General features: G+C 41.1%; 1 protein-coding gene across 3 annotated transcripts in view; it reads right to left on the bottom strand.

The window, feature by feature from the left end:
• nfic (nuclear factor I/C) overlaps nt 1-13,596 on the bottom strand; it is a 31,016-nt gene extending 17,420 nt beyond the window's left edge. For 2 of the 3 annotated variants that reach the window (XM_079739972.1, XM_079739971.1), the window contains exons 1-4: nt 13,328-13,596; nt 4,888-5,058; nt 4,265-4,441; nt 3,879-4,062 (exon numbers count right to left, since the gene is read on the bottom strand). In XM_079739972.1, coding sequence (XP_079596098.1) covers nt 3,879-4,062; nt 4,265-4,441; nt 4,888-5,058; nt 13,328-13,405 — 610 coding nt within the window. In that variant the 5' untranslated portion in view covers nt 13,406-13,596. Of the gene's footprint in view, nt 1-3,878; nt 4,063-4,264; nt 4,442-4,887; nt 5,059-11,054; nt 11,513-13,327 lie in introns of those variants that run through there. The other variant, XM_079739973.1, reaches the window with a different exon arrangement.
• Between the last annotated feature and the right edge of the window lie 218 nt (nt 13,597-13,814).

A 13,814-nucleotide genomic window follows, 5' to 3' on the forward strand; every position in this document is an offset into this window, starting at 1 on the left:
TATACTTTGTATTTTTATATATTTCCTTTAATTGCTCCTCAGTATGTCTCAGCCTCCTTGCTACAATTCATTATTATTCATTATTAAAAATAGTAGCCGATTTTCTCAAACTAGCTAATAATTGTTTGCGATAGCCTTATGGTAAATCACAGAGAGTTTCAAGTTCATTTGAGCTCCTCAAATACTCGAAAATCCATGGTGGAAAATTGTCAATGGGACAAATTAAGGGGATTTTTTACCTCCCGAACCAAGACTGTAAAACTAAGCCCCAACTAGAACTCCATTGAAGCTTTGGAATGGCTACTTCACTGGATATGTGCATGTAGCTGCTATGCCGCTAGGCATTCCAAATTAATATTTGTTATTTTTGGCTTGCATCCAGGTTTCAGATGCACCATTTTTTGGTGAGAATCCGTTATTGGCCCTTTTCCATGATGTCTTGACTTGAAGATTCACGTGCGGCTGTCTCTGAGCAGGTTGGGGTTCTTGGGGAGGGACACGCACCATGAACTGCTGGCACTCTATTCTGGCCCCCACCCCCTCTCTGTTTTGTCTGTGTCAGCTAGAAGAAGACTGGATGCCAAGAGAGAAGGCTGTTGCTACTGGCACACACAAAGAATGACCCGGAGAAGGGCATAGACACAAAGAAAGGAAAACAGAATGAGGGAGGGAGGGAAAGAGACAGAGAGAGAGAGGGAGAGAGAGAGAGAGCATAGGAAAGAAAGAGAAAGGCAAACATTATAATATGTTTGAAACCAGACAGAGACAGAGACTTTTCTAACTACTTTGACTTGTTTTTTTACGCCAACCTCAATTCAAACGAGAATGAAAAAATAGAAATAAATCTGAGAGAGAAAACAAAAGGAAACTGTGTGTGTGATGATATCCATGTCTACCGTGGTAATCCTAACAATCAACAAAACATTATGCCCACGCTTCTCCTCGTCGGTTGCAACAAACAGCGACGACTCGACAGATCTTGAAATTACAGCCTGCAGGTTTACTTAAATTCCGACGCACACGCCGAATGTTCAACACATCTGTAGGTGATTTGGAAAGATACACATCTACTTCTTTTTATTTCAGAGAAGAATTTCCAGCGTGCATTAAGAGACCCGGTAATGGCGTAGGCTGTTGGCACAGTCGCCCACTGCTGAAGGATTAAGGTTAACGTTTGCCTTCGTATTTTAAACGCCGGAGGACAGATTAATGGAAACATAACAGAATCCCCACCGTTACTCCCAGTGCCTTCCCTTTTTCACACACATCTTCTGAGTAGGAGTCTCCAAACTGGTCCAGCCGCGATGGATTAAGTCAATTGGACTTGATTCCTTAGCCATGGCTGAATTTCATGTATTTTTATAATAATTTGCAAGACAATGTTTTTTGTCAAAACTATGAACACATGTTTTACACATACCCTGTGGAGCTGCCAGACCTCACCATTATCATAGGCCTGTACACTCATTTTTCTCTATGCAAATTGATAAATCTCGAAGAAAATCCAGAAGGTCTATTCATTCACTTAACGGAATCGCAATATACACGTCACTAATGGATTAATGTCGAGACCCATCCTTAAAAAAGAAAAAAAATACTGAAGGTGTGGCTGGTAGGCAAGTAAAGGGTTGGGTGCGGATTTTACTGCCACTACTCAAATGCTAAAACCCTCTATTGTCAGCAAATTCATGGCAGACTCTAATTACACTTGAGATGGGGGTTTGATGTGAATCGACTCTGACATTGGAGAAAATTGCAGTGTTTCGTCTTTTTTCTCCTCCGAAAAGGTCACATCTTAACTGTTTGCTGCTGTTCACGAAATGCCTTAAAACCGCAACACATGCAAAACCACAAACAGACACACACATAACGAGTGCAAACATTGTTCATTTTGTTGTGTACTCCATCCCTATTAGAGGCGCTGGCCTAATGAACGCCATCCGGGGCCAGGTTGACGACAGTGTTGTAAAGAAAGCCTTCTCATCTCATGCGAGGCTATCATGGCATGATGAGTAGCAGCTCATATAAATATGCGCAGTGTTTTTTTTTTATATAAGTTCCAATGTTCCTTGCTTCAAAAAAATAAAAAAAAATGCCAATATGAAAACCAGATGTGAACACCGTGTTCCCTTCCATGGGTTTTGGAACCGGCGCGTACGAGTCATATTAAATATGTTTTCACAAAGAGCTTCGAGCCAGCCAGTGAGAGAGAAGAACCGGCCTGGACCAAGCCCCGCCCCACCTACTGCCCCTCTCACCCACCAGTTATGGCCCCCCTGGAGTCCAATCCCTTACCAACTGTTGGGTCTTTCATTTTTTCAAGCATCTCATTTAGCATTCTAACTGGCACAAAAAAAAATGCTTCTTCCTGTATCTCTTTGTTCATTGTATGCTATATCTATCACACACGCTTCAATGTAAATGTTCAACAGATTCTTTTAGATAAGGCCCCATTTTATTATTATTATTATTATTATTATTATTATTATTATTATTATATCATTGTTAGTATTGTCATATTTCTAAGACATGAGCATCTTAATTTCAGATTGGAGTCTGAGGGAACAGTCTAATACAGTGAAGAAGGCTAGAAGGTTACAGCCCCAATCTGTAAGGACATCACTGGAACAACAAGACAAAGAGGTAGATCACGTAAGCTAACCTCTTTATAATAATCGTCAAGTTGAAAAATTAGATCTAGGCCTTCCCTCACAGTGTCCTCTGTCTGGTACACACAGGGAGCAGCTAAAAATAACCTGGGAACTTACATCAATACGCATTGTCGGTAAGGCAGGCTTAACAACAGGCAAGCCGGCATTGTGTGTGTGTGTGTGTGTGTGTACGGTGATTGTGTGTGTGTATGTGTGCGCGTGCCTGTGTGTGTGTGTGTGCGTGTGCCTGAGTGTGTGTATCTCTGTGTGTGTGGGTGTCTGTCTGTCTGTCTGTCTACAGGCTCTAAAAGCTTAGTTTCCGTTGGGATCCTTTCCGATTTACAACGTTCCCTCTCTCCCTCACTGGGTTTGGCTGAAAGCGTACTTCCTTTAACCCCGCTCAAGGCTTTAGTTGTGGCAAATACACAGACTGGATCTCACTAAAGAACGTCATATAATGGAGAGCGCGACAATTTGTCAACTACTTTGCACTATTTTCCCTTACATAATTGAATCTGTTGACTATTCCAATCCCCACTTTGATCAAGTGCCATTTTAGCACAAGTGCTTCGCTAAATGTTGCCCTGGCCCTGACAACAGAATCATTTCTCAAGTTCTGCGATTGCAGTTATTGAGTTATTCAAGTCATTAGAAATTGTTACTTCTCAACATTTGATGTGCATTTTAATTAGGCCTTGCAACCCATTTTCTTCTTATCATTTTGATTCAGCGAGGACAAAGGTGCTAAAGGTGAACCCAGGGCATCACCTGAGATGACCCATTTATGTCCCTCCTTACCTCAACTTCATCATCCATTAGGCGTTCTGTTGCCTCTCTCTCTCCACTCTCTTTGATATTTACCGACTCAGTCTGTCCATTGAATTGAAGAGCTTGTTGCGTTCTCTAGTGTTTTATCGTTTTTATGAGGAGACCCCCAGTCGTCTCTCAAACAAACTTTTTATTTTACTTTCCTTCTTCGCTTCTTACCATCAAATGCTGACTTTTTGTTCGAATCAATAGACGTATTGGAAAATATGACCCCCTTTTGATTTGTTGAGCTGCAGAGATCAAGGCATAGTTGTGTTGGCCGAGTGAGCACAAAGAGGTTGTCAGCCTCCCAGCTCCCAGCACACTCACATGACTCTGATAGGTCAGCCACATTTTGAACACGCAAGATGGCACTAACAAAAAAAGGGATGATGATGAACGGAGGGCGGGGGCAGTCACCTCTCTCCTGCACATAGTAGGCCAGGTAGAGGTCCAGCTCCTTGACGGACACGGAGATGTGTCTGGGCTGAACACACAGGATGGGGTTGGAGCAGTGGCCTCCCTTCACCAGGCGCTCCCCGTCTGTGCTCTCCAGCGGGATGCCCTTGAAGAGGATCACCATCACCAGGTCCAGGCGCCACACCTTGGAGTGAGAGGTGGGGAGGGAGGGTCACCCACGCTGCACCTATTTCCATGTCTATGCCTTGCACTATCACACGCATGTTGTTGCAAAGGTTGGATGTTTCTTTGCGCTTTCTATCTGGAAATGCATACGTCGTCAACCAAAAGGCATCAAATGCGCCAGACATAACATTGGCTGTACAAATTTGAGTGAGAAATATTACCTTGTCTGCTTGTCTTAGACAGTCTATGCGCCTCATCTTTCCCTTCTGGTCGGGGTTGGACAGCACACAGCATGCTGGCTTCTTCCCAGTGATGGACAGGACAAAGTTCTCCCGGCACTCTGGCCGTATGTCTTTCCTAAGCTTGGCCAGGAGACGGCTGGCCCACTTCTGCTTCACCTGGACGAAAGACAACAAGGCATTGGACAAGCCAAAGATAAGTAGCGTGAGTAATTCGATAGTTCAATACAATATATCCACACACTAGACTATTAGGTTGACAGCTGCCGGGTAAAACATTCCTAAAAAAAAAGTCAAACCTCAGGCATTGTATTAAACATAAGACTTTAATTATAGGGTCTGTAGGTAAGATTTAAGAGCTATTATTTGAGTGTAAGTAGTTTGAAATGGCATAGCCATCCGTCATCTTTAAGTGAGGGACATACACTGGGAGAATATCTGCTTTGAGTTGATCATTTTCAAGAGGCACACATTCCTGCATCTTGAACGATGTAGATGTGGCTTTTAGCCGCTCACTTCTGTGTGTGTAGATGATTGCATTTCAGGTGTCCTGTTATAGTTGCAGCAGGACAAAGACAGCCTCCTCATAGCTCCAAGTCACTCACCTCTGCCTTTTCACCCAGCAGTTCGTCCTTGACTGCTCTCTCTTCTTCTTTGGTCATTCTCTTCTCGTGCTTCTTGAAGTACTTCCTCTTCCTGGCCTGCAGGTTGAACCAGGTGTAGGCGAAGGCCCGGACCTGGGGCAGTAGTGCCTCGATGAATGGATGGAACTCATCCTGATGAGGGGGAAACCCAGAGGAACACCGTGTGAGGACTTAGAGAGAGATCCTTGATGAAACAGTAGAATGATGGCATCTAGTTTACTCAGTCTTTAATAGTCACAAGGTAAAAGCTCAAATTGGTTTCATGCTTTCATATAAAAATGTCTAGGTTTATATAAACACTCAAATATATATATATATATATATATATATATATATATATATATATATATATATATATATATATATATATATATATATATATATCTCTATGTATATATATATAAAAACACTTTGTCAGGTAGTATTAAAGGTTAAAGCTTTAAATTAAAATTTTGAAAAGTCAAGTATGGTTATAACTTTTAATAGCCGTGGAAAGCCGTGGTAATATATATAACGGTGGTATTAAGACACTTTTCTTCATCTAATTTAGTTTTTTCCACCATCATCACATGATTGAGCCATACCAGGGTGTGGACCAATTAAAGACTTTTCCACCTAACCATATCCTGTGTGTATTTTGGATCAACATTTCCTACCAAATGTGCCACGTGCGTGTCTGATGCACCTGTGTTTCTCCTTCATTTCCTTTACTTTCTCAATGTTTTCTTGGCTTACTTTCTCTTACTTTTCATTTTCCTTCCTGTTCCTGCTAATCGTCTTTTTATGTCGGTAACTCTCTTTCCTTCACACCTCAGCTGCCACATTGTCATTGTTCTATTCATTGATAAGTTGTGTTCAGAAAACCAAATCCTCCTTTGTTACATCGACTAGGGCCTTTTTCCTCATTCGTCACGTTTTTTGTTTGTTGTTAACCCTAACCCTATTTTGTATTTAATGCTTGGGTTTGTTTCACGATCTTGGCTTCTACAGACGGCCAGACAGATACTGTATAAACTGATTTACTAGCATGTATACAATTGTACACATAATGTACAAATGTGTACAACTGTAAGCTGTATCCATGGCCGCATTTGAGCAGAGATATCATTAGGTATTAACCACGCATGTATTTCATATTATTTTCATGGTATAGTATTAACATAAAGCAATGCAAGCATTTATGGATAACGTAAGAGAATACCCGTTGTTATCGGGATGATACAACCACCTGCCAAATACTAAATAAAAAAATAGAAAAAACAACAGACTATTGTCACTATACAAATTATCCTTTTTGTTATTTATATGCATTTGAACAATAAAAGCGATCCTTTGTTGTGTATATTTAATGTTTGATAGCATTGCTTTATCAATGTCTTCATCACCTCCCCTTTTCCATCAATTGTTATATGTTAAGAAGTTAAAGAGGTATTTATGATTACTGTTACACTATGCCATATTGGTAACGTGTCCTACCTATATCATTTGAACTCAATGTCATTTAGACTGAATGATGAACAGTTTAACATGGTTTAATCCATAGAAAAATATAGAAAGATTAACATTTAGTTCAACTGTAAAAAGGCCTCTTTTTAAAAAAGATTAAGCAGCACTTCGATTTGACCAACTCTTCTGCCCTCACTCGTGACAACGTGTAACGGCCGATGCTGCCTATCTTATTTGTGTTATTACAGAAAACACTTATTTGAACATTAATTTGCAGATTCCTAAAATGCATATGGAATGTGGTTTCAGGCAGGGTTTTGACAGGATTGAGCAAAAGTGACAAAAACACAAGCCAGCTGTTTGATTAGCTCACTGCAAGCATGCAGAGCGGATACAGGCAGCATGCTGGTTACATCTTTGCCAACAAAAAACGTTGTTATCAAACGCATAAAAAGTCTACACCGGAAGTTAGGTTAACTAGTTTAGGATTTTAGATAAGGAATACACATTCATTTTCAGAAAATAATTTTTTGTATTTATTCTGAATTACTTCTAATTGTGTTGTGTTTCTTGAACAGGTGAATAATAATAGTTTGAAAATGTATTGTGTGAATTGGAATAATATAAGGAGAAAAATATAATTATAAATATTGTAAATAATTATATATATATAATATATATATTATAAATATTAACGAGAACTCAACAAAACCATGTTTAGAAGCCAACTGCTAAATTGATGAGGAATCTAGCTCCTTGATGAAACATAAACCCGACTTTTGATAACGGTATATGTTCAAAGGCTCAGGTATATTATAAATAAGCATTCATTCTCTAATTCCTGAAGAAGGAAAGGGATTACTGCTGGAATTTCCTGTAGCATAAACCACTTTAAATAGATTATTGACATTGTTTTTGGGAACCTCATTATTATTCAATAGAGAATATTGAATAGCAGAAATAAAAGGTTTTACAACATATCATGAGGGATTTTTTAAGGTCACAGGCATAGCCATCAATCCTGCTGGCTCCAAGCCTGGTCTAATGTAACACACACACACGCGCTCTCACACACACATTAAAACGCACTCGTTCTCTCACACACACACGCACACTCTCTCTCACTTACACAAACACACACGCTCTCACTCACACACATACACTTACACACACTCGCTAACACACACACACGCTAAAACACACACACACACACATACACTCGCTAACACACACACAAACACACACACTTCTTTTCTCCTTACAGAGGCCTGCACTTTATGAGCTTTCTCTCAACGGCCGACAACAGAGTGATGTTGAGGCCGGTAAGGGTCGGAGGACATTCAAGACTCTTGGCTTTGACGTTTAGAAACGATTAAACTCTGCACCTCTTAATACACTACCAATGTATTCATGCAAACCACAGGGAAACACAGGTTCCACTTGGAGACCTAAACTTTTATACAATCAAAAACAAAGTTCCAACAATGGACTGCTCTAACCCAATATACATCTAACTCTTATTTGTCCTAGTACAATCACATTAATAAGGCGATAAGGCAAATAAAATCTGATCACTCAAAAGTGATCAATCAAGTCCCCACTTATATACCCTATAATATACCCTATGTCATGCAAATGTGGTTTGTGGCGAACTGGAATTGTCGACGCCACCCATCCACAATCCTGGATGAAGTTGGATTACACTAATAATCCAATTTCACACAGCTAGAGGCAATGGTTGTGTGCGTATATTTTGATAGATGGATGACAGAGGAAAACCAATGTGTGAAAAATTCAAACCGATTACTGAAGTCCAGGATTGGACTGGTGAACTAACTCATGCCTGAAATGGTGAATGAATGGATGGATAATCGCCCTAAAAGGCACCGTTTTCCTCCCAGCACAGGCAACCTATAGCAGTTGAATTAAGTGGTAATTTCGTACCTTAAATACCATTAATAGAGGAGACCATCCTTTGCAAAATTTAGAACTAACTCCTTTTGCAATCTTGGCACAGGTCCTAACATGAACACGTCTTTCTACAACATCTTAACTGTCCAGGAAGCCTGAACCTCCAATTTTAAAGCACCCAAATCACATTAATCCATCAAAAAGGCTCACAAAAAACATTAAAAACAGTCATTACAAATAGGTACACCTTACTTTAGAGACCATATCCATAATCCCTGCTGATTGACATTTGCTTTGGTGTGTAGTCACCAACACGCTGCTCAATGGTAGCTGTTGAAGGCTAGTTGGCCCAAGGACACCTACAAACTTTGCACAGGAGGTAGGAATGAATCTCCATCATTCTAATTGAGATTACCTAAGCAACTTGCTGAGCTACTGCCACCTCTGGGAGGATAATTGAGTTTACATTATACTGTATGAGCAAGTATTTTGTAAATGAGCAAAAACATTTGATTTAAAACCAAATTAAACCACTATTGACGAAAACAACTATAACTATGATCTCATTCATCCAGTGTACCACTAACATAATTAATGGATGTCATTGACCATAGACTAATATTTTACAATCAAGATACATATCAAAGCTGTTATTGCTTGTTAACAGGGCTATTAGCTGGCCCAATCGTTTGTATGGCTTGTCACGAGGGCTTGGGGTAGGTCAGGAGTGGCTTGATTGGTAACAAGACTCATTTGCAGTGTATTTTCTGCCATCTAGCTGTCAGAAATCATTGAATGCACCTTTTAGTTTAAATAAATTGAAGCTTAGGCACAGATATTATGGACAGGTTTGTATCTGCTCTTTAAAATATGAACCTGCTGTAATCAAACACAAACTTGTCTATGAGATTCAGAGTACAGCATAATTTCTAGAATTTCTATTTTTTGGTGAGACCACAGTAAAATAGAATAATAACTTGCATAGACAAAGGGCTTTGTTGATGCCTCTCCACAGTAAATGACTGGAGGGCATATCCATCCTGTCTCCCCTCATTGCCAGATGTCTCCTCTGCTCCTTCCCAAGTCACTTCAACTTGTCCGTTCTATACTTCATGCTCAACTGGCAGCTGTCCAAAAGGGAATCTTCTACTGCTACCCACAAACTTTAGACATATTTTCGATGACCACATAGACGAGACTCCCAGATTATTCATTCTTGTATGATTTCAGGATACATCAAATAAGCTCTTATCGCTTAAAGATTATTAGAATATTTAGCATAGTTTTCTGCTAGTCTGTATGGTTTTGGATAGTCATTGGAGTTGACAATGTTGTGGCCCTTACATGAACAACCAAAATCGTTATTCATGTAAGGGTAACCATAGCCATGTGTGGCTGACATTTAAAATACAAGGGCTCATCCTTCTTTAACCAACTGTTGTAGGGGACAAAGTAGCACTGGAAATGTAGCTTCCAAGGTAAGCTACAGAGGCATAACAGTGGTTTAAGACCAAAGTCATGGCAAAGAATTGGCATGGTTTAAAAAGAAAGATCCTTGAAATCTTAAGCATGATCAGTCCTGTTTGTGGTGTGGGAGGAGTAACATTTGCTTCTCCCAGAAAACTTAAGAAATGTGAATGTTGCTTCTTATCCAAAGACTTCGGTAGGAAAAGTTGAACACCACTTATTAATATAAGCGATAAAACGGCATCCTACTCAACAGAACATGAAAGCGATGACGGATATATATCCCTGTTCCTTTGACATATGGACATATAGTATGGTGGTTTCCTGATGTCTTAAATCAAAGCAAATATGGCGCTACAATGACACCAAACCACAAATAAAATTCCTATTGGATAAGCCAATCCTGGGCCAGTGGTGTTTTTCTGGATGCAGTTCTAACGTAACACCAGCAGAGAGAGTATGTGAATGATTACTTTAGAGAGAAAGTGAAGAACATATGAATCGTTTGGACAAAGTAATAATACATTTTAAACACACACGCACGCACGCACAAACACACACACACACACACAAGCCCCCCTCGCCTTCCCCCAACTCACGCACACACACACAAACACACGCACACGCGCACACACACACACACACACACACACACACACACACACACACACATACACACACCCCTTCTGTGTTACAGACCTATACAACTTATCCATAACTTTTACATATAGTCTGGACAAGTACCACAATGCCTTGTAGTTTTCAGGGTATAACTATAACATCACTATAAAACGAGCATTTGCCATGAATTACATTCTCGATTAAATTTGTCAATATAAATATCCATAACTTAAGCAGCCTATTTAACCCGTTTAACAAGGTTTTTGTTAATGCAGCCTACAACATTTGGATGACTAAACAGTCTTTGTGAATCGGAATCCCACTACCAATCTCCCATAATAATAATTCAACATACTCTTTCTACGATCCATGTCTACAACGTCCTCATCTGTTTAGCCTACCAAATCGTGATCATCGTCTATCCAAAACTATTCTACATGATCTGTAAAGGCTCTATCCTCTGCAAGGGAACGGACATAATTCAAATCAGTGGAAAACCTCGACTAGCGACAGGCTGCTGGCCAGCACGGATCCCGCTCTTTTCAGGGCCAGAGCTCCCTGGGTACCGACCCCGGTCTCCGGTCCCAGCTCAAACACGTAGGCTACAACGACACGGTGAAAACAGACATTGCGGACAAGCAGCTTCACACACACACACATGCACAAATAGTATAGTTCTATACCTGAGACAGAGAGAGGGGAGAAAACATCATATTGTGAAAGCAGAGTGAAACCAGGAATCACTCTGCAAGAATCATCCCCCTGGTTTGGGAATAGTGAAAAAATAAAAAAATAAAGCGTTGTCTTTTCATTAGTTTGGCCGGGAGGGAGAACGGCCCTTCGTCAGCACGTAGGTTTTTGTCGAGACATATCCAAATAAGAGTTTTCTAGAGCGAATTTCCGTAGTCGTTGAACTGTTGTTTTTTTTCTAGATCCCGCGGAGCTCGTGTCGCCTCGGATGACTCCGCTACGTCGAAATCGTGACGTTAAGCCCAGAACTGATGACACGCCAGGAAAGTTGAGGAAAAAGACTCCGAAGAGGAAAAAAAGACAATCTTTGGACCGAATGTTTCAGTATAATATCGCCGGAGGTGTAATGGAGCCAGTGAACTGTGCCATTCAGAGAAGGAATAAGAGCAGAGGGAGGAGATGTATGAAAGAATGAGAGTCTGCGGAGGGAGGAATGGAATGACGTTATGAATACAGCCCATCCCAAATACAGGCTTAAAGCCGCAGCAGCTGTTGTACTTCGTTTGATTTCTATAAGTAGCGTTATAATATGCACATTATCGGCCCAATGAGACTCTTTCAAAAGCTCGTTTCTGATCCTGTGGTAAAGTTATGCGTGGTTGCCAATATGCATTGAGGATTTAACGCCACCTTGCAGGATGTAAGCCTTGCAGCTAGTTTGACAGTTCATTTAAATATTTCCTTCGAGTAACCGATTTAAAGTTGGTCCATTATCCGCACGCACATGGTAGTAAATGAAGAATACCTGAGCGTGCTGCTATAGGCCTAAAATATAATGCATAGATCAACAGGAATGCATGGCAACTTGAGCCCTTAGCAAAACCGGGTAGTTGCTACAAATAAGAACCCATTGACATATGCTTAAGGGAGATATTTAAAAATGTTTAAAGTGACGTCTCGGTGAAATAGACTTGGCTTTGCTATTGACTGTAGGCTCTCTGGAAAATGACCCAGAACTTGTGGGCCCATTAGTTTCGGTCCCTTCTCTCAAACAATAGTCACATCAGTTTTGCTGTATTGTATTTTGTCTGCATGGCACGGCAAGATAATGCATTTCTATATCTAACTGTATAGCCTGGGATTACACTGCAGCCTCTAACCTTACATTTACATTTTCAGGTTAAATTAACACTCACAAGTGAATAAAAAGGTGACCTTAATGTATCACTTTTCATTTGATGTAGGCAGGTTGAATCCCTGTTATATAAAGTAAACCAATTCGATTGTAGGATAATAATCACATTACTTTTTGCTAAAAACTTGAAGAGGGCCAATTTACTTGACCACACAGACACACAGACACACACACACACACACACACACACACACACACACACACACACACACATTCAAATATTAACAGGTCCCCATATTAACCATTAACATGTTGATCAGTGACGGCTATACTTGTATGCAAGTTGAATTCAATTGATGACAGCGTGTAATAACTTTGGGATATTCAATGTCTTCGTTAATTGTTTATTTTGCATATGGCCTAATGCTGAGAAAGTACCACATTATAAAGTGGCATGTCAAAGAGAAGAATCCTTTCACAAAATCATATTATGTTCACATCTGTTATCTCAGTGAACACAGTAAGCGTGTTATAAAGACGTTATAGGCTCATAGGATATGGCATTCCCTCTCTAGCTCCTGTCCAGTCTCTGACGGGTATCTGCTCCGTGAAATACATCCCGGGACAGGAGGCCCTCTGCTGGCCCGACGCTCTCACTCAGTCCGCCGCCTCCGAACTGCGGCCATTTTCTGCTGACTGACACACAAACCAGGAAACCGAGACCGGAGCTGAACTTCAACTTGGCCTTCCGCCGTCCCGTGACGAACGGCCGACGGGCCTGCTACCCGCGCTCCAACGAAAAGCCCCAAACTCAACAACTTTCACCGCTAGCCTACAGAAGGCGCCCATAGACACATTAAAGGGCTTCCCGTCCTCACTCGCTGCCAGGAAACAGAAACTGTTGGCTGCGGTCTCGGCCGAGAGCTGATACGAAGCCGCGAAAACAGCGAACCAAACAGCAAAAGGGGAGAGAGAGGGGGCTGAACAGAGGGGGAATATAAGCAACTCCGGACGCTTGATGTCAGAGTTTCGCCTGCGCATATGTTGTTATCTCGCTTGCAATGCGTATTTTTAGAAAACCGGATCTTGAACGTAGCGTCCTAGTTCAGATTTTAAACGCATTTTGCCTACCATGTCGAAACAGAGCCACCGCCGTGGGAGGTTTAAGTTGATTTCACCGCCTCGCCATCCCGTGCTGTCGGTTATCATTCCATATCCATTTTATTATGCGCGTGCAGGAGTAAATCCGCGGTGCTCGAGACCAGAAACGTCCCGCGCCGAGACTAGACCTTCAAGGCAGAGTCCCCCCGCGCGCCGCCCGGTTGGCTGCGGCAGGAGAGAGTGTTGAGCTTCATTTACCCTCTCCCTCCCTTCGTACACGCCGTTTATCTCTTCCTTTCTTTCTCCTCTCTTCTGTGCCTCTCTTCTCCCTCTCTCTCTCTGTTTATTTCGCTTAAGCCTTCACGCCCACAAAAAAGCTATATTCGCCTGACTTTCATTTAAGCCATGCACAGTTAAAACAGGATATTCGCGTTGAGGTATCATCAGATTAGTTTAGAAGGACTATTTCTTGACGTTTCTTGTTCAACAGACAATCCATTTTTTTAAATATATTTTA

The sequence above is a fragment of the Pollachius pollachius genome (assembly GCF_949987615.1).
Source record: "Pollachius pollachius genome assembly, chromosome: 7".
Lineage (NCBI taxonomy): Eukaryota > Metazoa > Chordata > Actinopteri > Gadiformes > Gadidae > Pollachius > Pollachius pollachius.